The following is a 25,220-nucleotide window of genomic DNA, read 5'->3' on the forward strand; positions in this document are numbered from 1 at the left end:
AGAGACTTTGCTCCCGCCAGGGCTTGAACCTGAGTGTCTACACGAAATCTCAGGGTAATGACCTGATAGGGCCATTCCCTGAGATTTCGTATATATTATCCTGAGAAGGCAGGTAGCAGATTCTACATAAGGAAGGAGTAAATAGCCTGCAATCAGCTACTGGTCTTATTTATTAGAAGAATTAAGCACCGGATACTCAGAATGAAGTATTAGTACGACGCTCTAACCAACTGAGCTACGGAAGCCGATCAACTTTGGTTGAGGTGCCGAGTCCGTAAAGCGCGAATTCCACCACGAACACTCGGCGCGGCGAAACAGGAAAGCGGAATTTCACCCAGGTATTATATTTGAAAAGTTTGAACAAGGTGAATGTAGTCAGTGGGCTCTGTAAGACCTCAAGCGGATTATTGGGAGTCGCATGGAACTTCAGACTGGAATCTGCTGTGAGAAATGAGTAGCTTCAATTGGGGTAAATGCAAAAGCATTAACTACATAATTCCGTTTCAAGCTGGACAGCTCAAAGTACCTGCCCATTTCGTTCCATAGATGACGAGGAAATAATGATTATATGTAAATACAAATACAAGAACATGGAATAACCCATCTAATCCAACTCCTTCACCACCTCTTCCAGTCTATCGCCAAAGCATCGCACCAACTTCTCAATTGCGCCGTCATCTCCACCCCAGATCGCCTCATCCGCACTGAGAGTGATCTTGATACCCTCGCTTTGGCTCACAGTAACATTGAAGAAAAGCCTGTGAGCACACAGATGGGTCGTGTCGAGTTGATCAACGCTAGAAACAGTTGACGATGGCTCTGTCGTGGTAAAGTAACTTGACGCCAGTGGTTCAGGAAGCCTGTATCGTTGTAAGGCTCCACCATTGCCAGCATTTGACTCGGTTGTATCGGTACGGTGAATAATGTTGAGGTACGCGTTGAATCTAGGACTGATCTTGGACAAACCATCCGCTTGAGAAAAGCATGTAAGTTGCGCGAGATGATCCTGAATGAAGCCAAGCTGACTCTCCGATGATGTGGTCAGGTCCACCGAGAAGGGAGTGACAGTAAGCGTGGGGATACTTGCGTCCGTGAGATCGAGAGTTTGCGTTCCATCCGACGATGAAAGAGATCTTGACGCATGATTGAGACCAAAGGTAGGCTGTGTCTTTTGTGTCATGTGCTGGAGGGTTTTGGCATAAGCGAGGATGATAGCCGTGGAAGCCTGTGATTGACTCTTCTCAGAAAGCAGGTCAACCGTAGCCTGGGAGATGCTCGCCGTGAAAGTTGCCTTGATCTGAGGTCCCAACGGTGATGGTGTAGTTGTATCAACAGCTCCAAAGATGGTCTCTTCAGCGCGTGACAAGTGCTGCTTCCAGTATGTGCTCTCGGCATCAGGATCTCTGATGTCTTTCATCTGCTGCACGATGTGTTGCAGCGATGGCCGAGACGCCTCTATCTTGCCCGAAGCCAAAAGCTGGTTCAAATCCTTCTCGACCATCTTGATACTCCATCCGTCGTATAGCGCGTGGTGTAGTCTCATCACGACTGCTTTACCATCAGAAGCTTCCAAGAATGAGAGTCGAGCGGCAGGGCTCTTCATATCAGACACCTTGATGTTTTCCTCGGCAACGTGATTATTGATCAAGGTCTCAATCGTCGTAGATGTCTCTTGAACGGTAGCGAAGTTCTGTCGAGGCGACCACTGCTCATTTAGAGTCACCTGAAACAACTCCCCCTCGTTCTCACCACACACAAAGGCAGTACGAAGAATATCGTGAGTGCGAACAAGTTCAGCCCAGGAGCTGGACACCATATCCTCGGTAAAAGAGTCATCGACTCGGTATACCCATGGTGGCTGGAAGAACCTCTTGCCATTGTGTACCCACTGCTCCAAATGCGATCGCTGACCAGACAAAGCTGACAGAACAGACTTGATGAGGCTCTCTGGTGTACCTAGAGCCTTGGCTACCGAGGCCTTGAGACCCTCGTCCACTGTTGATGGCGCCACCCTCCTCTTGATCGACGCCTTGCCACCTGAAGATGAACGCGTGGTGATATCCCACACACTGGCACCCTTCATAATCTCAAACACACTCACACTCAATCCAACCTGATCCTTCAAAAGCTTCGACAACCGAATGGCCAAGATCGAATCGAGACCAACACTGATCAACCTGGTGTCGTATCCAATCTTCTTACCTCCGAGTCGGTTGCCAATGACCTTTTCAACGACCTTGAGGACTGCATCTGCTCTTGGGCTCAAGCCCTTCAATTCGGCGGACTCGACGTTGTCGGTCTTTGGCTTTCTGGGTTCGGTTTGGGGAGCCGCGCGAAGGTGCTTCGTGTCGATGGCGGGCGAGTCTAATCCGTGTAGTACATGCTTCAACGAAGCGGATAATTGTTCACCGATAGCGTTGACCTCCGCTGTGGACATCTTTGCTCTCAGCTTTCCATTGAGTTTGTTGTCCTTGATATGGAAGCTGACAATGAGAGGATAGTCATCATAGGCTGGGCCAGCTGAGTCTGCAGAGTCGGTCTCTGCTGGCTTGAACAGTGGCGATGGTTCGTCAGCGGTACCAGAGGAGCCGATCATTCCATCAAACACGAAAAGACTCTGGAAGAGACCCGCTGAAGTCTGCCCTTGTTGACCTGATCGCCACTGCGTTTGTACCTTTCTCAAAGAAGCCATTGAGTTGGTGCCTCTTGCAGAGTCAATTTGCTGTTGCACAAGACTCAAAGCCTGAGACACTGTGGTAGTATCACCCGCACTCGCAAGCTTGACCCGCATTGGAAGAGTGTTGATGGTAGGTCCGACAATAGCGACATCGTCGTCCGCATCAGTGGACACGACTTCACCGTAGACTACATCGGCTTGGTGATATAATGACTCGCAGAGGACCTTGACCCATGCCAGTTGGAGAGCTGCCTTGACAGTAACACCGGACTCTCTGCATCGGGAATGAAGGAGAGAAAGGTCCTGCTCGGCTAGAGAGAAATGGAAAGCAGACGATGCCTTGAGCTCGTCGGTAGGGAAGTCGAGTGGTGTGTAGGTGTAGTCTCGGACAGCATCAGTCCAAAACGCAATGGATGACTTCTGAGAAGAAGCAACGGTCTTCGCAAATGGACAAAACAGACGCTTTGACGAGCTTTGCGCTTGAACAGTCTCGCCTTCGAGACGTCTGGCATAGTTCTCCTCCAAAATGTGCCACATCGCTTGGATTGAGGTTGCGTCGTAGAGGGCATGGTGGATTCGAAGATGAACCCTTCCACGAGGCGATGACTTGACTTCCCAACTGACAAGATCACTCTGCTCAGTTGGAGAAACGATACCCACCCATGGTGATTCATCGTCTTCCGTGAACATGAATCGAGTTCGGAGAATCTCGCAGGCAATTACCGTGTCTTTGACGGCAGCAAAGAATTGATCGAGGTTGGCAGTGTCAGCTTGAAGAGCAGAGTCGGACAGCTGTATAGCGTGGATGTAGGTGTATGCGTTTCCACCCGTGGCCAGCGATGCGCTGAGCATGCCTTCTTGAAGCGGTGTCGCGATAAACATCAAGTCCTTGGCTAGACGAGCGAGGGTCCTGTCGTAAACATCTCCCTCGCTCAATGCGCTGAGTTCGGGTGTCGCGACCGAGTTTGTTTGAGCACCATTCGTAGAAGAAGTCTGCTTCGCCCTGGCATCTCGTAGAAGTTCTGCGACTCCCTTGATAGTTCGGGCCTTGATGACACCGTGCGACGACAACTTGGTCTTGTTCGACTTGTTGATCTGCTTCACAAATGGAAGAACTGTGATGGAGTCGAGGCCAAGTTGGTACAAAGAAGTTGACTCTGGCTTGGAGGAGACTTCAGAAGGGTCGAGACGCAAAAGGCGACTGATAGTCTCTTGTACATCGGCTAACGCCCTCTGGTAATCCGCATCATTCGTGTTCTGTTCGGGAATGCCACTACCGGAGCCCACCTGGGTGGTTGACCAAGATGCTCTCGTTGTTGGCAGCATAGGTACAATATCTGAGATCGTGGCATTGCTGTCCGAACAGCTGAACAAGACCTTCTCGAATAGCCGAGCGACACCGCTCAACTGCATCTCGTTCAATGCACCAGCAGAAGAAAGTGTAAGCTCAATCTTTCCGTCGGCATGAAGGTCGACATCAATTGCGAGAGCCATGTCGCTGCTGCTAGAAGTAGGCAAGGCAGTCATGTGTCCTGGCTTCGGCTCCTGTTGGTCGCGGGCGGGAATGACATTGATGCTGAGAAGACTGTCAAACAGCTTGTCCTCCGATCCAGACCAGCGTTGGACCTTGTCTACGCTGACGAGTGGCATTGATCCTTGGCAGACATCAAGGTGACCTTTGTGAACCCTCTGGGCGAGCTGGGGAAGAGTCTCGTCTTGGTCATGGAGAGTGAGAGTTCGGATCAATGTGTTGAGGCATGGTGCGATGAGAGTGTCAACCCCATCAGTGACGTGGTCGAGTAATGGTCGAAGCGACATGACGAAGCCATATATGACGGATGGTTGTTGAGTCAGCTGGGCGAGACAGAGGCTGGTCGCTAGTTGGAATGCCGAAGAGGCTGAGATCGCTAAGTCGGATCCAGACTTAAGCTTGGAGTTAAGCTCAGAAGTTGTGTAGCCCAGACGAAGAGTTGAGCGAGCCATTGAGCTGTTCATGTTGTAGTCGAGGGATCCAATGCGACATGGTTGCACGCCGTTCAATTCTGCTTGCCAAGAGCGCTTGGTGGCTTCCAATTGTTTACCCGTCAAGTTGCAGTGGCGAGAGATACCTGAGAGGGTATTCAAGGTATGGAATGAAGTAGAGGATACAAAGCCTGGATCATTATAGGCTTGCTCAAGCTTGTGTTTGAGAGAGTCGATAGCGACGCCGTCAAACAGTGCGTGATGGATCTTGAGAGAGACAGTCGCTCCATCGGGGCTCTCCGCCACGAACAGCCTGACTGGAGGCTGCACATGCATTTGCGCGACAATGCTGTCAGGTTGGGTGTCCTGTAAAGGCGACACAGAGGAGGACCGAAGAACAACTTGGAAGATCTGACCATCTTCATCTCGCTGGATGAAACACGTCCTCAACATGGCTTCTGAAGTAAGAACTTGCTCGGCTGCTGACTTCCATCTGGCAATATCGGTGTCGCAATCAAGGCGATAATTGAATTGGGCCACATAAGGCGCATCATTCTTCTCTTGATCACCCTCAGAAGCGCTGAGCCACACCAGAGAGCGAGCGATGAGCGCGGATTGGAGAGGAAGACATGGTAGAATGGCCTCTATGTTATTGGCATCAAGACCAGCCGGGAGGTGTCCAAGGTCTTCCACAGTTAGAGTATTGAAGTTAGGTAACATCTCATGTTGATCGTCTGTAGATGTCGGTGTCGAAATCGGAGTGTTGTCTGTTGTTGAAGTGGCTTGATCCGTGAGTCTGGCAATATCTTTAACCGTACAAGAAGCTGTCAGGATATGGGTCATCTTCAATTGCGAGAAGCCTCGCTTTCGCAGAAGAGACACCAAGTTCACAGCAGACAGACTGTCGATTCCAAGGCGATGGATGCTGCTGTTTGAAGTTGCTTTGACACTGACACCCAAAGACTCTTCGATAGCCGCGACGACGAGCGACTCTTCCGGATTGAGGTCATCGCCAGTCATCAAACTCTGTCCGATTTGATCGTCAAATTCTTCATCGCGTTGTCTAGTCAAAAAGTCGCTTGCCAATCGCCCCAAGAGCTTGGTGTCAACTTTGCCAGACGCAGCCAAGTAGGGGATCTTGGTAACCCAGACCATAGTGGGAACCATAAATGCAGGGAGTTTGGCCTGGCACTCTTGCTCAATTGTCTCCAACAGCAAGACCCCCTCACGGTCATAATCGTACAAGAGATCAACTTCTCGGTCGCTTCCCTTCTTAGCGACAAAGCCTAAGAGCTGTTGTTGCTGGGTAGAGCCATCGCCGCTGGAAGCGACCGCAGCAGCAAAGTCCAAGTCGCTCGAGTCTCCCGCAACCTGCTTGAGGAAGCCGACAACCTCATCAAGCTCAAGTCGCTGACCACGGATCTTGGTTTGTTGATCAGATCTTCCCAAAAACTCAAGTGTTCCATCATTCATCATACGCATCATGTCACCTGTCCTGTAGACTCTCTTGGTACTTCCCAAGATGGAAACGGTCTGGAAGCTCTTAGCGTCCTCTTCAGGACGGTTGAGGTAACCCATTGCGACTTGAGGACCGGCGATGCATAGTTCACCTGGTTGGCCTCTTATCGCAACGACAAGGTCATCGGAGGAAGCGCCAGGACAAAGAAGGAAAGCCTCGAGGCCTTGGAGCGGAAGACCAAGGTTTCTCGCGTTGGAATTGTGATTGACTGCATGACCAAGACACCCGATGGTGACTTCTGTTGGACCGTAGAAGTTAAAGAGCACAGCTTTATCATCGCCAGTCCTTGTGTCTTGCGCCCATGTGTTGAGAAGCTCGTTGGATGCCTTCTCGCCACCTGTTGTGACGACTCGCACAGAGGGTACATCTTCAGGACTCAATCGCAATTGTGTCAAGACTGAAGGAACAGACCCAAAGTGGGTTATGTTCAACTCATTGATGAGTTCCTTCAGGTTCGCCATCATTGATGTGCGGTCTTTGCCGATGACGACTCGGAGGCCGAGATGCCATGGGACGAAGAGCTGTGTCAAATGAGGATCGAAAGCTCGCGACGTGAGGTTGAGATACTTTCCAACACTGCCTAGCTTCGCTGTTGCTGGGGAATGTTCAATCAGGCGATTACTGAACGCAGAGACGAAGTGGCAAAGATTGCTGTTCGAGACTCTAACACCCTTGGGGCGACCTGTTGAACCGGATGTGTAGAGGAGGTAACCTCCATCGCCAGCCCCGAAGTGGTGCTCAGATACGGGCCAGGAAAGAATCTCGTCGAGGTCGCCCTGGCCATCTGGGAGTTCGAGAACTGGGGCATCATTAGTAGCGTCAAGGCCAAGGTCGCCGACAAGTTCCTCTGTGGTGATGACCAGCCTGGCACCCGCGTCGCGAATGAGAAGCTGCTTTCTAGCTGAAGGCAGATCTTCGTCGACGGGAAGATAGATGAAACCAGCACGGAAAATGGCCAAAGTAACTGCTAGCGACTTGATGTCTCTGCCCAAACACATGGCCACAGGATCATCAGGCTGAAGATTGGCCTCGTGTTGCGCGAGCTTCGTGACAATAGCATTCGTGAGCTTATCCAGCTGGGAGTATGTAACAGACTTGGTGACTATTTCTTCGTCCTCGTCAGAGGATTGGAAGATGACTTCCTCAGCTGCGATCCAGTCGGGGTGTTGAGAGGCATGCAAGGCGACACTGTCAGCCGGGTTGGCTGGAGTGTTGTCGATCGTGGTGACTGTGCCGCTAGTGGACAGAAGACGTCCTCCCATTCTGTTCTGTAGCTGCGACAGCGGTACCTGTGAAGCTTCAACCATCACCTGCGCTTGATTCAGAACTTGATCCAACATGAGTTCAAGTTGCGATTGAGAGATGCGACGTCCATCGCCGGTGAGTTCAATTGACCTGTCGCCTTCGAACACATTCAATGCTAGAGGATGTTCAACGTTGAGCGAAAGCGCTTGTCCAACTTCTTTGAACATGTGCCCAGCCGAGCCATTGTCGTTGTCGTTGTCATCAGATGCGGGATGGTACACGAAAAGACCTGGGAAGGGAGCATTGCTACTGCCACTTCCTCGATTGAGCATCTTCTTCACATCAACAGGATGAAGATTGTGCGTCGTCTTGAACAACTGCGCTGAGTCGCGGGCCATGTCCTTCCACAGCTCCTGAGCTGAAGGCGCGTTTGAGCGAACGATGAGAGGCAAAGTAGCAATGGCAGGGCCAACCACATTCTCAAGATCAGGATGCAAAGCTCTCTGAGAGACGGTGTGGCCTAGGATAACGGAGTCCAGTTCGAGGTACGAGGCCAGAACACAACCAAAGGCTGATTGAAGCAGGGTTGGGAGAGACACGCCAAAAGTAGAGTCCAATAAAGAACCTGGAACATCCCTCTTGGCAAGGAGGATCTTTTGGGTCTGCTTCTGTCGAGACTGCGTCAGGTCTGGGAGAGTAGCGTTGAGCAAGCCTCCAGATACTGTCTTGCTCAGCTCCTCTAAGCGACGGTTCCAAAGCGCCGTCGCTTCATCTCTCTTCGCAGGAGGAGGTAACAAACCCAGGTCAAGGCCTCTGTCGAATTGTGCCACCTTACCTAGACCTTCAAGAGGTTCCATGTTGTAGAACTTGGAGACGGCTTCGAGGAACATGTCTGATGCGACAGCGTCGTAGAGGGCGTGATGCATACTGAGCATCATCTTGTTCGACTCTTCAACAAAGGTGACAGCCCAAGGTGGTTCAATAGTAGTTGTCGGAGAAAGGTCTGTTTGTAGCAATCTAGCGACGTCGCTCAGACTCTGTGTCTGCTCACTGGAGATCTGTGTCCAGCGAACAGTTGGCTTGTCTCGAATGAGCTGGAGAATCGTGGACTGAACTCCCAATTCCTTCGCCCAACCAACAGTGTTGTCGCTCTTGTCGACGTCAAGTTGAGTGAGAGGAACAAAGATTGTTCGAAGAATGTCGAAGCGCTTGGCAGCTGCAATCCAAGCTCTCTTCAATTGGCGGCCGTCTACTTCATCCAAGTGACTCAGATCAAACACACGATGAGCCCAGTAAGCTTGCGGTTCAAGCATAGTCTCGACGATGAGAGATTCCTGCATTGGTGTCGCAGGTAGAATAGATGTTGTGTCGCTTGGACGTAAAGTGCCCTTGATGTTGGCTGTGAGGGCAGCCTTGATGGGGGTAATCCACGATGTTTCTGCAGGCTTCGTGTCGCTAGCCATCGGTTGGGTAGTCTCAGGCATGCGACTCAAAGTGATGTTGACCAATTCGCCAAGGGATTCACATCTCATGAGATCGAGGACGCCGACTTGACATTTAAGCTCGCGTCTCAACAACCAAGCCAACTTGGTCACCTGGAGAGAGCTCAATCCAAGACCAGCCAAACTGTCTTCAGGCGAAAGGTTCTCGATAGCGATGTTGAAGTTGGAAGCAATTGTCTCGAGGATAGTGAGCTGATCCGTAGACCATGCCTGTCGCGCCTGGGTAGATCCTTGGCCTTGCAACTCAACAGTATCACCTCTACCAGCCAAGACATTGAGATCGGACTCGGCATAGATAGCCTGTAATGCCTTTCGATCAACCTTGTTAGACGCGGTTCTCGGCATAGTTGTGTCCAAAACTACGACGTGGCCAGGTACCATGTAAGAGGGTAGCATATCCTTGGCCCTCTTGAACACCTGTGTCCTGATCTTGCCAGTGTCGACATTTGCAGCCTTGACAGACACAAACGTGACGACAACCTTGTTGTTGTTCTCAGCTGGTGCTCCCGGTCGCTGGAGATACAAAGTCTCAACATGCTCAATAGCCGCATCATCATCCTTCAGACTTGCGCATGCAGCGCTGATCTCACTCAGCTCGATGCGAATACCGGTGATCTTGACAAGATCATCATTGCGACCGAGGAACTCAAAGCCATGATCGTTCAAACGGACAAGATCACCAGTGAGGTAAATGCGCTCATCAATACCAGGGCCACCCTGGATAAAAGCCTTTGTCGTCTTGGCTTCGTTGGCAAGATATCCTTTGCCGACTTGCGCACCACCCAGAGCCAATTCACCAACACCGTAGCGTGGGACAAGCTCCCATCGGTTAGTGCCCTCAGCTGTGCCGACCTCGCGCATCACGTAAGCTGTACAAGGGTTCAGAGGGAAGCCTACGTTGGCGGCTTTCGCATCATCTCGACTCTTTCCATAGAAGCGTCTCATGGTCGAAACAACCGCGTTCTCGGCAGGTCCGTACGTGTTGTAAGCACGAGTAGTAATCTCGGGAGCAGCCCATGCTTCAGCGACATCCTCGGTGAGCTTCTCTCCGATGAAGGTGACATACTGCAAGGTCGAACCTTTCAGCTCATTCACAGCGATGCTGGCACCGAAGGAGGGCGTGAGATGTGCGTGAGTAGGCTGAGACTTCCAGATAAACTCGGTGAATGTTCCAAGAACGAGTTCCCTGGTACCACTGATGACTGTACCTGCCAATCCCCAAGTGTAGAATAGGTCCTGGACGAAGACATCGAAGCTGTAAGCTGAGAGCTGAAGCGTCCGAACTTGCTCTCCGTCATCGTGTTCGACTTGTACTTGCAGATCGCGCATAGCCTGGGCGGCAGCGCTGTGCTGGATCATGACTCCCTTGGGCTCCCCAGTTGTTCCAGATGTCCAGAGTAGATAGGCTAGGTCTTTGCCACTGACCTTGGACGATGAGAGGCTATCGCGTGGCTTCGCTCTAACCGATGTTTTACAGTCGGCGTACTTGTCCACCAGGATAATCTCAACATCCTTCAGAGTACCTTGCTCAAGGCATGGCTGGACCAATGGCAATGACTCGGTGTTTGTCAGCAGCACTCTACTCTGTGCCCTGGCGATGAGAGATGTGCGTCGCTGTACGGGGGACGTGGTGTCGATAGGACACCATGCTGATCCAGCCTTGATGATAGCCAGAATTGAGACGTAGAGTTCAACACTACGTTCCATGCAAATGGGGATGATGTCAATGTCTTGCTCGCGAAGTATGTTGGCCAGACCATTGGCTCGAGCATCAAGTTCAGCGTATGTCAATTCGACAGGAGGAGCATCCAGAGAAGAGTAGAAGCTCAAAGCTAAGAGATCGGATGTAGACGCGGCTTGATCCTCGAATTGAGCATGCAGGACCTGAGTTCTCTCGTAGATCTCGCGTGCGTCTGCGGTCATCGCTTCCACGTTATGTTGAGTAGGGATTGTTCCTTCAGCGGACAGCAAGGCTCGATCCATACGTGCTGGTAGAGTCTGCACTAGATCGTCCGGAAGTGACTGAAGTACAACTTCAGTGAGGGCGGCGAACTGCTTCACAATGCATGAGGCAGACAATTCAGAAAAGGTCTCGTCGCGATATGTCACCTTGAAGAAGACGTTATCGAACCTTCCATTGCGATCCGCAGAGTTGGGGTCCGTGGGGAAGACTTCTGCGAACATGGCAAAGTCGTAACGTATAGCAGGGTTCGAGATCTCAGTCCACAGAGTGTTGCCCTCGCTGCCATCTTCAGGCGAAGGGTAAGCCTGCAAGGCGAGAGCGGTGTTGTATGGAAGAGTCTTGAAGGCACCGAAGGAAGTGTGTCTGTGGCCCTGTGCGAATCGAGAGTGACCCATCAGACTGTCAATCAGCTGTCGCACCGACTGTGACTCCGGAAGTGCGACCCGACAAGGAACGACGGAGAAGGTTGGTGCATGAATGAGTTCATCGTGACCTGAGAGTACGCTGCCAAATGTCACATCATCGGTGTCCGCTTCAGAAAGGATGTGCAAGAGCATAGCCCATGATGCTTGAAGAATTGTGAGTGGCGAAGCTCCCAGTGCTCGACTTTTGGACTCGAGGAGACTCCAGGGAATGTTACTCGAGTGTTGAACCATGGCATGTTGACGCGCCCCGGTAGCTGGTAGCTTGACATTGTTGCCACTGATGGCTCCAAGAGGTTCAGTCTCCCAACCTTCGAGAGCCTTCTGCCACAATTGATCCGTTTCTGTGCTGACACTGGAGACCCATTCGGAGACGGCCTCGTAGATGCCTTGCCTCGGAAGAGGTTCTAGGCCAGCATACTGTCGGGCGATGTCGCTCATCAGCACCTCGAGCGATGGACCATCGCAGATACAGTGGGCGGCGCTGATGGTCAAAAGGCCACCGCTGTTGGAGTCATCCGAGTCAATGATCTGAACATGGTACAGCCTTTGAGAGTCAAGACTGAGCTCCCCTTCCGCCAGTTCAATCCACGTCTGCGCATTAGAAGGCTTGTCACCTCCCTTGTGCAAGACTACACTGGATTCTCCCACCAATCCTTTCCAAGCACCAACGGTCAAAACGGCCTGTACGAACGGCGACAAACTATCATCGCACGGAAGTATCGCGGAGCGATAGATGGCTTGTCGGGAAAGTACAGCATCGACAGCATCCTTCAGAGCAGTGGTAGAGACTCCTGACTTGAGTCGCAAGACAGTATGGCTGATGTAGTTGCGTTTGTCCATTGCGAAACTGACAGCCAACTGACATTGAGTGCTGATAGCAGGAAGAATCATCTCAATATCCGACTCATTCAAGCCAAGCTTGTCAACGGCCTCAGGTAAATGATTAGCAGCAAACGCCTCCAGCTTAGCCTTGGTCTCAGACTCATTGTTGTTTGAAGTTTCCGACGCATTCAAGTCATGTGCGCTGGGGAAGAAGGCGGAACGGATAGTGGCGTTTGCGTCAAGAAGGACTGCAAGCGATGGTTGAAGCCTGGCTCGGGATGTATGACCAGAGGACCGTTCAGAGACTGGCCATCGCGTTCTGATATCTCGCAAAACACGCATTGCCCGAAGACTGTCAATTCCTGCATCGGCTAGAACAGTGGCAGGTGTGATAAGGGAAGTAGCCGCAGAGCCGTCGGTAAGAACTCCACTAACGATAGAGATAAGTTCTTCCTCCAGCTTGGCATCCTCCGGATTCTCCAAAGGTCCAAGAGTCTGTGACGTGTTAGATGGAATACGCTCTTGATAGTTGGCATTACCATCTTTCGACAGGACATCATTGACAATTCTCAGAGCAGCCTTGCGATCCGCCTTCCCAGAGGCAGACCTCGGAAGTGCCTCGACTTCCAAGATCCTGAACGGTCTCATGTAATCCGGCAGATGTAGCTTCGCAGCTTCCACGCAATTGTGATGAACATCCTCGAAAGTCATTCCAGTACGAGACTCAACGACGATCAGGCTGACGACCTTTTCTGAGCCGGCCTCTGCACCTTGCTTCCAAACACAGACCATGGTCTCCCTCACGCCGTCGGCATTGCTGGCTAGCACGCTCTCAATCTCGCCAAGCTCAACTCGTCGTCCACTGAGCTTGACTTGATCGTCTGATATTCTGCCCATGAACTCAATGACGGGCGAACCATTAGGATCAAAGACTACCCTTGCACAGTCTCCCGTCTTGTAGACTCGACCCCATGTAGGGTCATCAATGAAGGCTAGAGCAGTCTCTTCTGGGCGGTTGAGGTACCCAGCTTTGCTCACTTGGGGTCCAGTGATGACAAGTTCTCCAATTGAACCCATAGGAACAGGCTCCAAACCTTGAGATAGTGATTGGTCGACAATGAGAGCACCACAAGTCGCCAGCGGGGTTCCGATGACTGAGCCTCGCTGGTTCTTGGGGACATGAGCCTGAGCAATGCAATAAATAGCTGTCTCTGTCGGACCATAGCTGTTGAAGATGCCCCTAGGCGCATGCGTAGTCTCAGTCGGGTTCCATTTGGCAAAGTCTTGCAAAAGCCTTGCATTCAGTGTTTCGCCACCAACCATCAACCCCTTGATTGAGTTCGGGTCCAGAAGGCTAGCGAAACTCGGTGTGATATTCGTGATATCAGCCTCTAGAGTTGTAACAACCTTGTCAATGTTCTGGAGAGTAAGATGTCGAGGTGCACAGCAGAGTGTCGATCCACTGCTCAACGTCCAGAAAATCTCGAATAGAGAAATATCAAAGGTTGGAGCTGCGCCTTGAAACCATCGGACTGGTTTGATGCCGGCTGCTGGGAGAGTGAAGTCATAGTGAGCACTCAGAGAAGAGATTGTGCACGATGCAGAGAGATGGCTGACTGCCACGCCCTTGGGAAGACCGGTTGTGCCCGACGTATAAAGAACGTAAGCAACCTCGTCCACGGATGTTGACTGAGATGGCAACTGTGGTGGCTCGATGTCTCGGGAATTGAGGTAGGGAACAACATCAATAACGTTGGTTGAATCTAGCCAGGAATCCGAGTCCATGAGAGATAAAGTGGTCAAGACAGCGGCTGGTCTCAAATCTGCCATCAAAGCCTCTTTTCTTTCCTTTGGTGCGTCAACAGCGATGGGACAGAAGGCAACTCCAGCCTTCAAAGCTGCAAGGTAGGATATGTAGAGTTCTGGACAAGATCCCATGAGAACAGCAACCGTCTTAAGAGACTGGGATGAATGTGTGGTCAGTTGCACAATTCTGGCGGCCAGAGCTGTCGCAATGTTGGAGACTTGTTGATATGTGAACTGGACTCGTTTACCGCTTTCAAGATCAGATAGGTAGTCGATTGCAACCGTCTCGGGGCTCTCAACAGCACGCTGTTCAAACCAGCCATGCAGAAAGCCTGCCTTGCCGCCTTCATTGTTGGAGTCGTTTTGATCCGACTGTGTTTCATTTTCACGAGACAAGTCCATAGGACTAGACTTTGATGGGAAGTTGAGCACAGAAGGCAATGACCATTCAGAATGTCGAGTCTGGTTTTCTTGGCCAAGAATATCATCAAACATAGATCCTACTGCATGAAGAGCTGCTTGGGGAACTATGCTCGACTGTACAGCCAGACAAATCTCGCCATTGGATTCGATATGCAGTTGCACATCCTATAAATATCTTAGCATACATTCTTCCCTATCTTTCCACTATGAACTCAGGCTCACCTTTCCTTCACCAACAGAGAATTGAGTAGGGATATTTTGGTCAGGTTCACACTGAACGAAATCGATGTTCTTTGCATTTAAACATGCCAAGATATATCCACCACGTTGTGAGTCCTGGATACAAAAGGTCTCTCCCTCGTTGAGAATAATAAGTCGAGAAACGAGTTTCACGAATGCTTTGATGGCAGTGTCTTGATCAGGTCTTGGCTCAAATGAGCTCTTCCAGTGTAGCAGTTGATCATTCGATGGTTGCAGAGATTGCTGGTAGGTATGCAGTGGCCGAAGCTGCGTAACAGGCGGCTGTTGGATAGAGGATCCGGTATCCATGGTGCTGATCGTTCCAATTTGTTGGTTGCACGCAGTATCTACGAGGGATTCGAATGTCAAAGTCGTGATGTCTTACTGTGGTGTTTACGTGATCGTCTACCAAGATGGATCAGATCAGATCAGATAACTGTCATGCCAGGGCCCTTGACAAAATTACGTCGGCCATTATCGTCCGAACCAAACCGATGACGATATCCACCTCATGAGCTATAGTACCGGCATGACACAGATTTCATGCCAAATGGACCCCGAGAATGGAAGGTTGGCTTAGACTCCATAACAAGTGAAACATCCGATGGAAAAAAAGGTTCCATAGCTCATTTGGTTGACACAGTGCAAGAAGGAAAAAGAGGGTGTTGATGATCAGATAAGATTACGGTTGGTCTGGGATGCAACCATGAATTAGTTACGTACTGTAATATGCCGATCCCTGGCGGCCGCTTCTGAAATGTCTCTCAACAAGGTCCAAGCCCTTGCAAGCGATGTTACATTATGACACATGAGAAGAGATTTTATCAATCAATGATATTTATCAATCAATAGCTACTCTGTACGATCTGCATAACTAAAAAAAGAAAGAAAAAAAAAAAAACCTAAACAAAGTGTGCCTCTTGGAAAAATCGCTCACGCTGCAGGGCAAACAGCATAGCCGTCTTGTGCGGCAAATGGAACCTCTTCTTCCTCTCCTGCGGCAGAAACCTGTCCTGGATCTGAACATGGTTTAGATCGTATTCAGGTTCCGCAATAACTTGTTTAGTTCTTGGGTCCCGCAGGAAGCAACAATGCTTGATGCTCGTCGCCACAGCCTGGTACCGTTTCCCGCCTCGGAAACGCTCCTCTCCGACAATGATATGACTGTTCTGATCATGCTCGCCCACTGTAATATTGCATGCTGATCTGAAGAAGCACGACGCGTTGTCTTCCATGACCCAGCCTATTTCGGTATAACCCGCTAATTCTCCGTCCCACTCAAAGACACACGACATGGAGTGAGGATCGGCGAGTTGGCCGGCAAGATAATTGCGGTGATGTTCATCTGGGCCGCGCTCTTTCCACGCTTTGTTGACGCGGTCAGAGTTCTGCCAGGTTTTGTAGGCTTCAAAGTGCGTGGGGTTTGAAGCGTCAATGTGTCGAATTTGAAGCTGTTGACCTAGCTCCACGATGTAACGAGAGTAGATGACGGTACCGGGCTTGGGCTTGGGAGGTCGGACGGGGTGGACAGTACACACGTTCCCTTTACGTGTAAATCCCAATTGACTAGCAAAAACTCCCATGGTGCCGTTGAAGCCAGGGAAGTTTGTGACTTCGGGTCGCGATTGAAGCCAGTGCTGGGAGTCTGGTGCTCCAGCTCCTTGCCAGAATGTGTCGTGCGAAAGCCAGTAAACGGTTTCGCGGGGTGTCGATGTCGATGAGTAAGGAGATAGAACACCCAATCCAGTGCTGCTGATGTATTCGCCAACTTTGTGACTGTCAATTGAGATGGCTATCAAGTCTTCATCTCGGTGGTCGGGATGAACCCATAGTGCATAGACAGAAGCCCAAGTCAAGGCCAAATCACCATGCTCGCCATGTGAGACAAACGGTGAGCTTGGGTCACTGATATCAGAGTTGAATATCTCGAGCTCAAGAACTGGACCGAATTGTGCTCTGTCATCGTTGATCATGGGAGGCGAGATTCTAGTCTGTCGTTCGTCCGTTGACCATCTTGCTAGAGTGGTGTTACCAGATCCAACGAGGTAGTCATTGTCGGTATTGGCAATCCAGATGGTGGTTTTGCCGTCGGGGAGTCGAAATGATGTTTCTTTAGAGGTTTGCCATGCTTCTTTTGGTGGCGTCGGGTTGCGTGGGGGAGTAGCGTCGATAGGTCCTGGTGCCATTTTGATCGGTCTAGGGTGTACCTATGTTAGATACTGCAAAGAAAGAGTAACAAGATGCAGACTTACAGAATGAATTGTTTATAAATCCCAATAGTGATATAATAATACACTGGTAGTTCAGAGAGTCGCAATAGCCAAGACGCGGTAGAGCTCGGTAGTTATACCGTGGTCATTCACAATTCCTCAAGTTTGTTTGGTCGAATCCAGTGATCGTCATAATTTACTACTCCGCCTTCCATTCGGAAGACAATAGCTCCTATTACATTGAATGGGCCGTCAATTTGCTTAACTCTATAGTACCCCAGATCATCAGACCCAGGGTAAGTCTAACCAAGAGACGGACACTGACGTCCCGATGGAACGCTGAGCAAAAGTTGAGGCTTTTCCATCGCTGATCAATCCTCCCAAACACATGGTCACAAGCATCTGTCGGCTCAACAAACTGACCCGCATACTGTCTTTTTGTTCTCGGTCACGACATTGGTGGCATCGTACAATGTGAGCTTCCTTCTTCTGCGCCAAAACGTCATACTTTGACTAAAAATTATGCTTGTTTCCACCGTCTTACTGGGCCGACCTTAGGCATAAAATTAAGTCTTTTCAGGGATCGGCCATATTATCCCACTCGGTAATGGGAGACTGTGCCGGCCTTAAGCCAAGTTGAGCAGTAGCCCGGCCGTATGGAACACGGTAAGCTTATTGCAAGCTCCATCCTTTAGTCACAGTGCCCCCATAATGCAACCCTTGCCTGGATCTGCATACCAAGCCCCATTGCTATGTACCCGCACAGTTTATGAACTTGTTTTTGCTGCCATGTTCCGAATACGGACGTCTAGCGAGCTCGTCTCCTGGAGCCATGTTAGGAATTTTTGAGAGAAGCCGAACATCAAGACGTAGATTCTAGTCTGAGAAGACTTGTTTCGACTGTCAACTCCAGCCATGGCGACCAACGATGGGAAGAGCTTCCCTCCGAGGAAATGGTACAGGAGAGTACCGCTTCTATCGACAACGCCAATTGAGCAGCGTCTCACTGCACCAAAATCTTCCCCTTCACCTGCAAATGTCGAAGACCAGAACAACGGACATCATGACAAACTTCCCCTTCCTGAGGCAAACGCCAATTGGCTGTCTGTCGTGACATTCAACTGGTTGGGTCGTCTTTTGCGAACTGGTTATACCAGACCCCTTCAAACCGACGATTTGTATGACATGCCAAGTCACAGATTGGTAGAAGATCACTCAAATCGACTTGAAGAGGCTTGGGCTGCAAGACTGTCTACCAACCGCAGCAGAAAGCCAGTGAACTCCAAGAACCCACTATCATGGCGACCGTTTTGGGCAAGACATACAACCGACACGACTGTCTTGACATTGGCCCTTAACGATGTATGCTTTAAATGGTTCTGGATAGGTGGCATACTGAAGCTGGCCGGCGATCTATCCCAAATGATCTCACCCCTTCTCATCCGTTTCCTCATCAGCACTCTATCAGACTCATCGCAGCAAGGGCTTCGCTCAGGCTTTGGCTATGCAGTTGGTTTATTCGTTCTTCTCGTCTTTTCAGTCACTTCCAATGTTCACGGCTTCTACCGCTCTTACACGACTGGAATCTTACTTCGCGGTGCTCTGATGCATGTCATCTATCGCCGGGCAACGACACAGCTGAGTGAACGCGCAAAGCTGAAACATGGCCTCGGAACAGGCAAGCTCATGAGTCTCATCAGCGCTGATGTTACTCGCGTGGACTTTTGCTGTGGATACTTTCATGTTGCTTGGACAAGTATCTTCCAGATGCTGCTTTGTTTCGGTCTGGCTGTCTGGACGATGGGATACAGTGCGTTACCTGGCTTTGGTTTACTGGCTTTACTGTATCCTCTTCAATCATTCATGATGCGTCGGCTTCTCCTTCTTCGACGAGGAAGTATGCCCTTCACAGACGCGCGTGTCAAAGCTGTTGTCGAGGCCGTATCTGCCATTCGCCTGGTCAAGACAAACGCTTACGAAGAGAGCTTACTTTCCAAGATTGGAAAGTTGCGAGCTGACGAAGTTGTTTACATTCGCAAGCGAATGCTTCTGAGAGCTCTTAACACTGCCATATCTTACACTGCTCCTACTTTGGCTTCAGTCGTCAGCATTGTCTGCTATGGAGCGACGTCTGAGAACGGCATGGATGCTGGGGTCGTATTTTCCGGACTTGCCTATTTCATGCTTCTGAGAACACCTCTTATGGCATTGCCTACATCTCTTTCAGCTATTGCTGATGCCAGAGCTGCACTGGAGCGATTGGCCGCGTTTATGCTGGCTTCTGACAATGACGGTCAGAAGTCGCATGAACAGTCTGACTTGGGTTACTCTTCTGACAATTCCGAGTCTGATAGTGTGATTCGAGTTGAAGATGCCACTTTTGCTTATCACGACGATGAGCAGCTCTTGGCTGCGGATGAGAAGAGGGAGCCAGAGACATCGACTACAAGTCAGCGACTTTGGCTTGACTCATTCACTGTCAAGCGCAATCAACTCGTATGCATCGTCGGTGCCGTCGCATCCGGCAAGTCCTCTGTGTTGAAAGCCCTTCTGGGCGACCTTCAGCTCGTCCAAGCACGATCTTTTCACCTCGGCCTCGACAAGTCTTCTTCTCAGATCGCATTTGCACCTCAGAGTGCCTGGCTACTAAGCGAGACTGTACGAGAAAACATCGTGTTTGGCAGACCCTTTGACCACGCATGGTACAATGAAGTCCTTACCAGATGCTGCCTTCACCCGGATATGAAGGTCTTGCCAGACGGTGACATGACTGTTGTTGGCGAAAACGGTGTTTCACTATCTGGTGGTCAGAAGCAGCGTATCAGTCTTGCCAGAGCCATCTATGGTAGAAGTTCGCTTCTTTTCCTCGATGATTGTTTCTCTGCTTTGGATGCTCATGTTGGTGCTCGTGTCTTTGACATGGTGGTCAATCAGGCGCGTCGCAACAACGAGGGTACTATTGTCTTGGTTACCCACTCTATTCGCTTTGCTAGACAAGCAGATCATATTGTTTACATGGAGAAGGGACGCATCTCTGAGCAGGGTTCGTATGAGCAGTTGCAGAGTCTGGATGGCGCTTTCACTCAGTTTGCTGGATCTCAACCTTTGATTGCAGAGTCTGACTCGGGTTCCGAGACGGCTAGCAGCCATGGTTCTGAAAAGGCTCCTGATGAGAAGGCCACTGAGAAAGAAACTCTCGACGTCAAGACCAAGGAGAAACCATCTACAACACGCGGGAAGGAGGTGATGCAAACAGAGGAACGAGTCGTCGGCTCCGTCAGCGGCAGAACCTACATCCGATACGCGCAGTTTGGCAACGCTTTGATTACAGTTCCTCTTCTGCTTCTCTCTATTGCCATCTATCAAGGTACCAGCATTGTCTCACCTCTTTGGCTGAGCTGGTGGCAAAAGAATCAGTACACATCCATCTCTGAAGATGCGTACATGGGCGGCTACGCAGCATTTGGTGCAGGCCAGTCCATCGGCTTATTCTGTATGAGCGCTACGTTTGCACTCTTTTGCTTCTGGTGCTCCAACAAGCTCCATCATGCTTCCATGTCCAAGGTCTTGCTCGCACCAGTCGCTTTCTTTGATACCACGCCTCAGGGAAGAATCACACATCGCTTCAGCAAGGATGTTGATGCTGTTGATAACGTGGTCGGTGAGACTTTGCGACTCTTCATCTCTACATTTGTGCAGGTTTTGGGCACGATTATCGTCGTGAGCATTATCGTGCCAGCGTTCTTGGCAATCGCATTTGCTCTGTTGTTAATCTACACATGGACTGGAATGTACTATCGACCCTCGTCGCGAGAGCTTCGGCGTCTCAACAATCTGCTTCGAAGTCGCATCTACGAGCATTTCGGAGAATCTCTTTCGGGTCTACCAACCCTGAAGGCATTTGGTGCAGTGCCACGCTTCGTCGATGACAATGCCCGTAAGATCGACACCGAGAACACAGCTTACTGGCTCTCAGTCGCTTGTCAGAGATGGCTCAACCTGCGACTTGATCTATGTGGTGCTACTCTCGTACTAGCTGCGGGTTTACTCGTTGTTGGTCTGCGAGGTACCATTGATCCCTCCTCTGGTGGTGTAGTCTTGTCATACATCGTCACTGCACAAGCAGTCTTTGGAAACATGATTCGCCAAAGCGCAGAGATTGAGAATAACATGAACTCTGTGGAGAGAATGCTCCACTACGCTTACAACATCGAGCAAGAGCCTGAACATCGGGTTGAGCAGGTTGACAAGGAGTTGGAGACGAGCCAATGGCCGAGTGCTGGACATGTCGAGTTCCAGTCTTTTACTCTCAGCCATAGACCTGGCTTAGACCCTGCGCTGAAGGATGTGAATCTGGATATCAAGCCTGGTGAGAAGATTGGGGTCGTTGGACGTACGGGAGCTGGCAAGACAACATGTAAGTTTGAGATGATCGTCTTCTAAACCACTGTTACTAACGAATTACTAGTAATCTCTGCTCTGCTGCGAATCACCGAGCCTACAAACGGTCGGATTCTCATCGACGGCGTCGACATCCACACGGTCGGCCTCCACCTCCTTCGATCCAATCTGTCAGTCATCAGCCAGGACGCAGTCTTGTTAGCTGGCACTATCCGCTACAATCTCGACCCCTTCCAACAATACGACGACGAATGGCTTCGACAATGCTTAGATCGTGTCGGTCTCAGCCAAATACCCTCAAACACAGACGCCGAGAAGCAAGACTCTGACTCGAGCGGGGATGCACCCAGCCTCAACCTCGACTCGGAAGTCAAAGAAAACGGGTCCAATATCTCACAAGGACAGCGTTCCTTGATCTCTATCGCCCGCGCTCTTGTGCGCAAGTCAAGGATTGTCATTCTTGACGAAGCCACAGCTTCAATTGATGGCAGATCAGATGCAAAGCTCCAAGCTATGCTGAATGAGGTCGTGGGCGATGCGACTGTTCTCACCGTGGCTCATCGGCTGGACACTATAGTTTCTACGTGCGACAAGGTTGTTGTCATGGATAGTGGACGTGTAGTCGAGTTTGCTACAGTTTCTGAGCTTTATGCCCAGCACGATAGTATTTTTAGATCCCTCTGCGATGCTGCAAAGATTTCGCTTTGAGCATTGTATTCCTAGACTATTTTTAGAGCTTCTACCTCGTACTCATTTTTAATATGCATAAGATTATTACTTCATCATTACCTAGCAATATGGATGTGCCTTTACAGAATGTGTCAGTTTGCGATAACGGACCGATCAGATTGATAAACCAGGATCTACGGATACACTTCCATGTCCTGCAATATTGATCCAACGAACCGGTTTTCCGTAAACCATGCCTCGGGTAACAACGGTCAGTAAAGATCGTCAGGACAGCGAGATCGTCAGCAGCAAGCCGCAGCTTGACACTCAAGCTACCAAGCAGCCAAGCTCTGGGGTGTAAATAGTCAACGAACTATCTCAATCTTTCTGAGACGACATCAAACAACACAATGGCTTTGTCCCCCATAATCAAAATTACCACTACCTGCATGCATAACAGATATCGTGAGCCAAAATCCACATCTCACTGTGAAAACGACAGGGTTAATCATGGAAAACTTTGCCTCCCTTGCAGCATCCCACGCGTGCAAAAGCCATGCTCGGACGATTTACCTTATATCGATCTGATTGCCAGCATTAGACTAGACCATGGCAGTTTGCATCAGGAACAAGAACAAGGTTTCCTTCGGGCCATACTATGTATGTGCACATGTCACAGTGACTCATACTGTCACATTATACTGTCTCGCTCTTCCAAGTAGAGTAAAGATCGTCTTGGCCGTCCCACTCCAATGCCGATCCCTACTCTGCTGGACCATCTGATTAGATGGAAGTATGTGATAATCTTGGCTTCATGCAGACTCAGCCGGCATGAGTGGATGAAGCAAAGATCAGATAATCTCTCGACGAAAAACCACGCATGTTGATCCCTTGTAGTTTTTCCAGTCCAGTGACTAGACTAAGACTAAGACCACGCCAGCATGCAACAGCGCTATGTACACCCTGGCTTTACTCTCCCGAGAAACGGCGAATACCCTGTATTCTTTTTTCAGTACCTTGGCATTGCCTGTTGGTTCTGTCTTTTTTCTCGGTCTTGTCGGGGGCGAACATGACCAACAGCTATTTCTGTATATCCGTAGTGAGACAGAAAAAATCAGGCCAGAAAGAAAAGAGGCTGCCAATGCAACTAGAACATCTCTTCTCCCTCCCTCTTCTCTTGTCCGTTTAACCTTTTATTCTATGCGCTGTCAATTCTCCTTCTAGAGCAAAAGCTCAATCAATATTGCCCAAAATGTCAGCACCCAACAACGCGTCGTCGGGTCCAGAGTCCCAAACTCCCCCGCAGACCCAGACTTCACCAGAAATGTTCGAACTCAACGAGAAGAAGGATTACGATACCACCAACGCCCCCGTATCCGACGATGAACACAAGGAAATTGGTGTCGGAAGAGTCGAGGCCTTCAACAAGGTTCTCTACCAGTCTGGCAAAAAGGGCAAGATTTTGCTCTGGCTGTTGGGTGTCTCTATCGGTTTGACCATGTTCGCCTACGCGCTCGACATGGGCATCACCACCACTATTTTCGGTACGCTGGCCGCTTCCACTTTTGGTGTGCACAGTCAGCTTGGTACGGTCAACACAGCCGGACAGATCATTCGCGCCATTAGCAAACCCTTCATTGGAAAGCTAGCAGATATCACATCGCGACCTACAACTTATGTTGTTGTCCTTGTCTTTTACGCTGTAGGCTTTGCTGTTGCTGCTAGTGCCTCTGGCTTTACCTCGTATGTTATCGGCATCTGCTTTACATCCGTTGGCAAGTCAGGTCTTGATCTTCTCAGCGACATCATCGTCGCTGATTTGACACCCTTGGAATGGCGTGGTTTCTTCAGCGCCTGTCTTGCTCTGCCCTTCATCGTCACAGTCCCTGTCAATGGTTTCATCGCTGAAGGCTTTTACGAGGACTGGAGATGGGGTCTCGGCATGTTCGCCATTCTCGTCCCCGTTCTCCTCCTCCCTGCCATCTTTACCCTCTACACGATGCAGCGTCGTGGTGAAAAGGCAGGAATGGTCACCATGGCTGACTCCAAGGATGTGCGAACTGGTCGCAGTGAGGCCACGCCCAAGAACTTGACTTACTGGGCCAAGCTTGCCTACCGCGGCCTCATTGACATCGATATCGTCGGTCTTATCCTTCTCGGCTTTGCATTCTCTCTCATTCTTCTACCCATCACTCTGGCAAAGAGTGCCAAGGGCGGATGGAACAACCCCAGCATGGTCGCCATGATTGTTGTGGGATTCGTCATCCTCATCCTCTTTGGTCTCTACGAATACTTCCTCGCTCCCAAGCCAATGATGACCAAGCGCATTCTCCAGAACAGAGCTTTCATCGCTGGTGTCATCATCCACATCTTCAACCAAATGGCTTCTTCTGTGCGTAACACTTACTTCTCGTCTTACATCCTCATCATCAAGGAGTGGACAACCTACCAGTGGACCATCTTCCTTGGTATCACCACCATGGGTCTTTGCCTGGTCGGTCCTATCGTTGGTCTCATTCACCGTGTCTCTCATCGCTACAAGGGTCTCATGATCTTTGGTGCTGCAGCCAGAATTCTTGGTTATGGTCTTCTTATCAGCCCAAACGGCATGATGACTGAAGACACCGCCCGTCTTGTCGCAGCCCAACTCATCTTCTGTCTCTCCTCCCTTAACGTCGTTGGTGTTCGAGTCGGTGTGCAGGCTTCAGTTCCTCACGATGATATCGCCTCTCTCATTTCCATCATCACTCTGTGGTCTACTCTGGGCTCCAGTGTCGGTAGCGCTATCGCCACTAGCATTTGGACCGAGCAGATGGTTGACCAGATGCACGTCGAGCTGCCCGACGTTGATGACACAACCATTGCCACTATCTATGGCAACATCAAGACCCTCAAGAAGTACGACTTCTTCGACCCTATCCGTCAAGGCTCCATCCGTGCCTACTCGATTGTCAACGGTCACATCACCATCGTTTCCATCGTCTTTGCGTGCATCCCTCTTATTGCTTCTTTCTTCATGCCCAACTTCTACCTCGGTAAGCAGCAGAACGCTGTTAACAACAAGGGTCTTGACGGCGAGGTTGTTGATGTTCCCAAGAACGGGGTGACGGATGAGAACAATACCCAGGCTGAGCCTGCTACATTTATGCAGAAGATGGCTGCCTTGTACCGCAAGTAAGCTATCACTGGAGATGCTTCCAGTACTTGCATGAGCATTATTGTAAAAGCTTTCAAAATGACCTTCATCTGAGTGTTCGAGGCATCAAAAGCATTCCTTTATTGTAAAATAATAACACTCCGCCACTGGCATAAGTAAATCTATTCTAATACACAACTAGTCGCCTGGCGCGATATTT

At 50.2% G+C, this 25,220-nt stretch overlaps 4 protein-coding genes across 4 annotated transcripts; 2 read left to right on the forward strand and 2 right to left on the reverse strand.

Moving 5' to 3' along the window:
- Positions 1 to 604: 604 nt before the first annotated feature.
- FPOAC1_009801 (uncharacterized protein) lies at positions 605 to 14,893 on the reverse strand (the record flags this gene model as incomplete). Its single annotated transcript, XM_044854221.1, has 2 exons — positions 605 to 14,509; positions 14,567 to 14,893. The coding sequence occupies 2 exons, from the start codon at positions 14,891 to 14,893 to the stop codon at positions 605 to 607; spliced, it is 14,232 nt and encodes a 4,743-aa protein (XP_044706891.1).
- Positions 14,894 to 15,486: 593 nt separating this feature from the next.
- Positions 15,487 to 16,770, reverse strand: FPOAC1_009802 (uncharacterized protein; the record flags this gene model as incomplete). The annotated part of the gene is made up of 1 exon (XM_044854222.1): positions 15,487 to 16,770. The coding sequence occupies one exon, from the start codon at positions 16,768 to 16,770 to the stop codon at positions 15,487 to 15,489; it is 1,284 nt and encodes a 427-aa protein (XP_044706892.1).
- Positions 16,771 to 17,709: 939 nt separating this feature from the next.
- FPOAC1_009803 (uncharacterized protein) lies at positions 17,710 to 21,903 on the forward strand (the record flags this gene model as incomplete). The annotated part of the gene is made up of 2 exons (XM_044854223.1): positions 17,710 to 21,211; positions 21,263 to 21,903. 2 exons carry the CDS (start codon positions 17,710 to 17,712, stop codon positions 21,901 to 21,903), a joined length of 4,143 nt encoding a protein of 1,380 aa, XP_044706893.1.
- A 1,213-nt stretch (positions 21,904 to 23,116) lies between these two features.
- On the forward strand, positions 23,117 to 25,042 carry FPOAC1_009804 (uncharacterized protein; the record flags this gene model as incomplete). Its single annotated transcript, XM_044854224.1, has 1 exon — positions 23,117 to 25,042. One exon carries the CDS (start codon positions 23,117 to 23,119, stop codon positions 25,040 to 25,042), a length of 1,926 nt encoding a protein of 641 aa, XP_044706894.1.
- Positions 25,043 to 25,220: the final 178 nt, after the last annotated feature.

Source organism: Fusarium poae, chromosome 3, assembly GCF_019609905.1.
Source record: "Fusarium poae strain DAOMC 252244 chromosome 3, whole genome shotgun sequence".
Taxonomy (NCBI): domain Eukaryota; kingdom Fungi; phylum Ascomycota; class Sordariomycetes; order Hypocreales; family Nectriaceae; genus Fusarium; species Fusarium poae.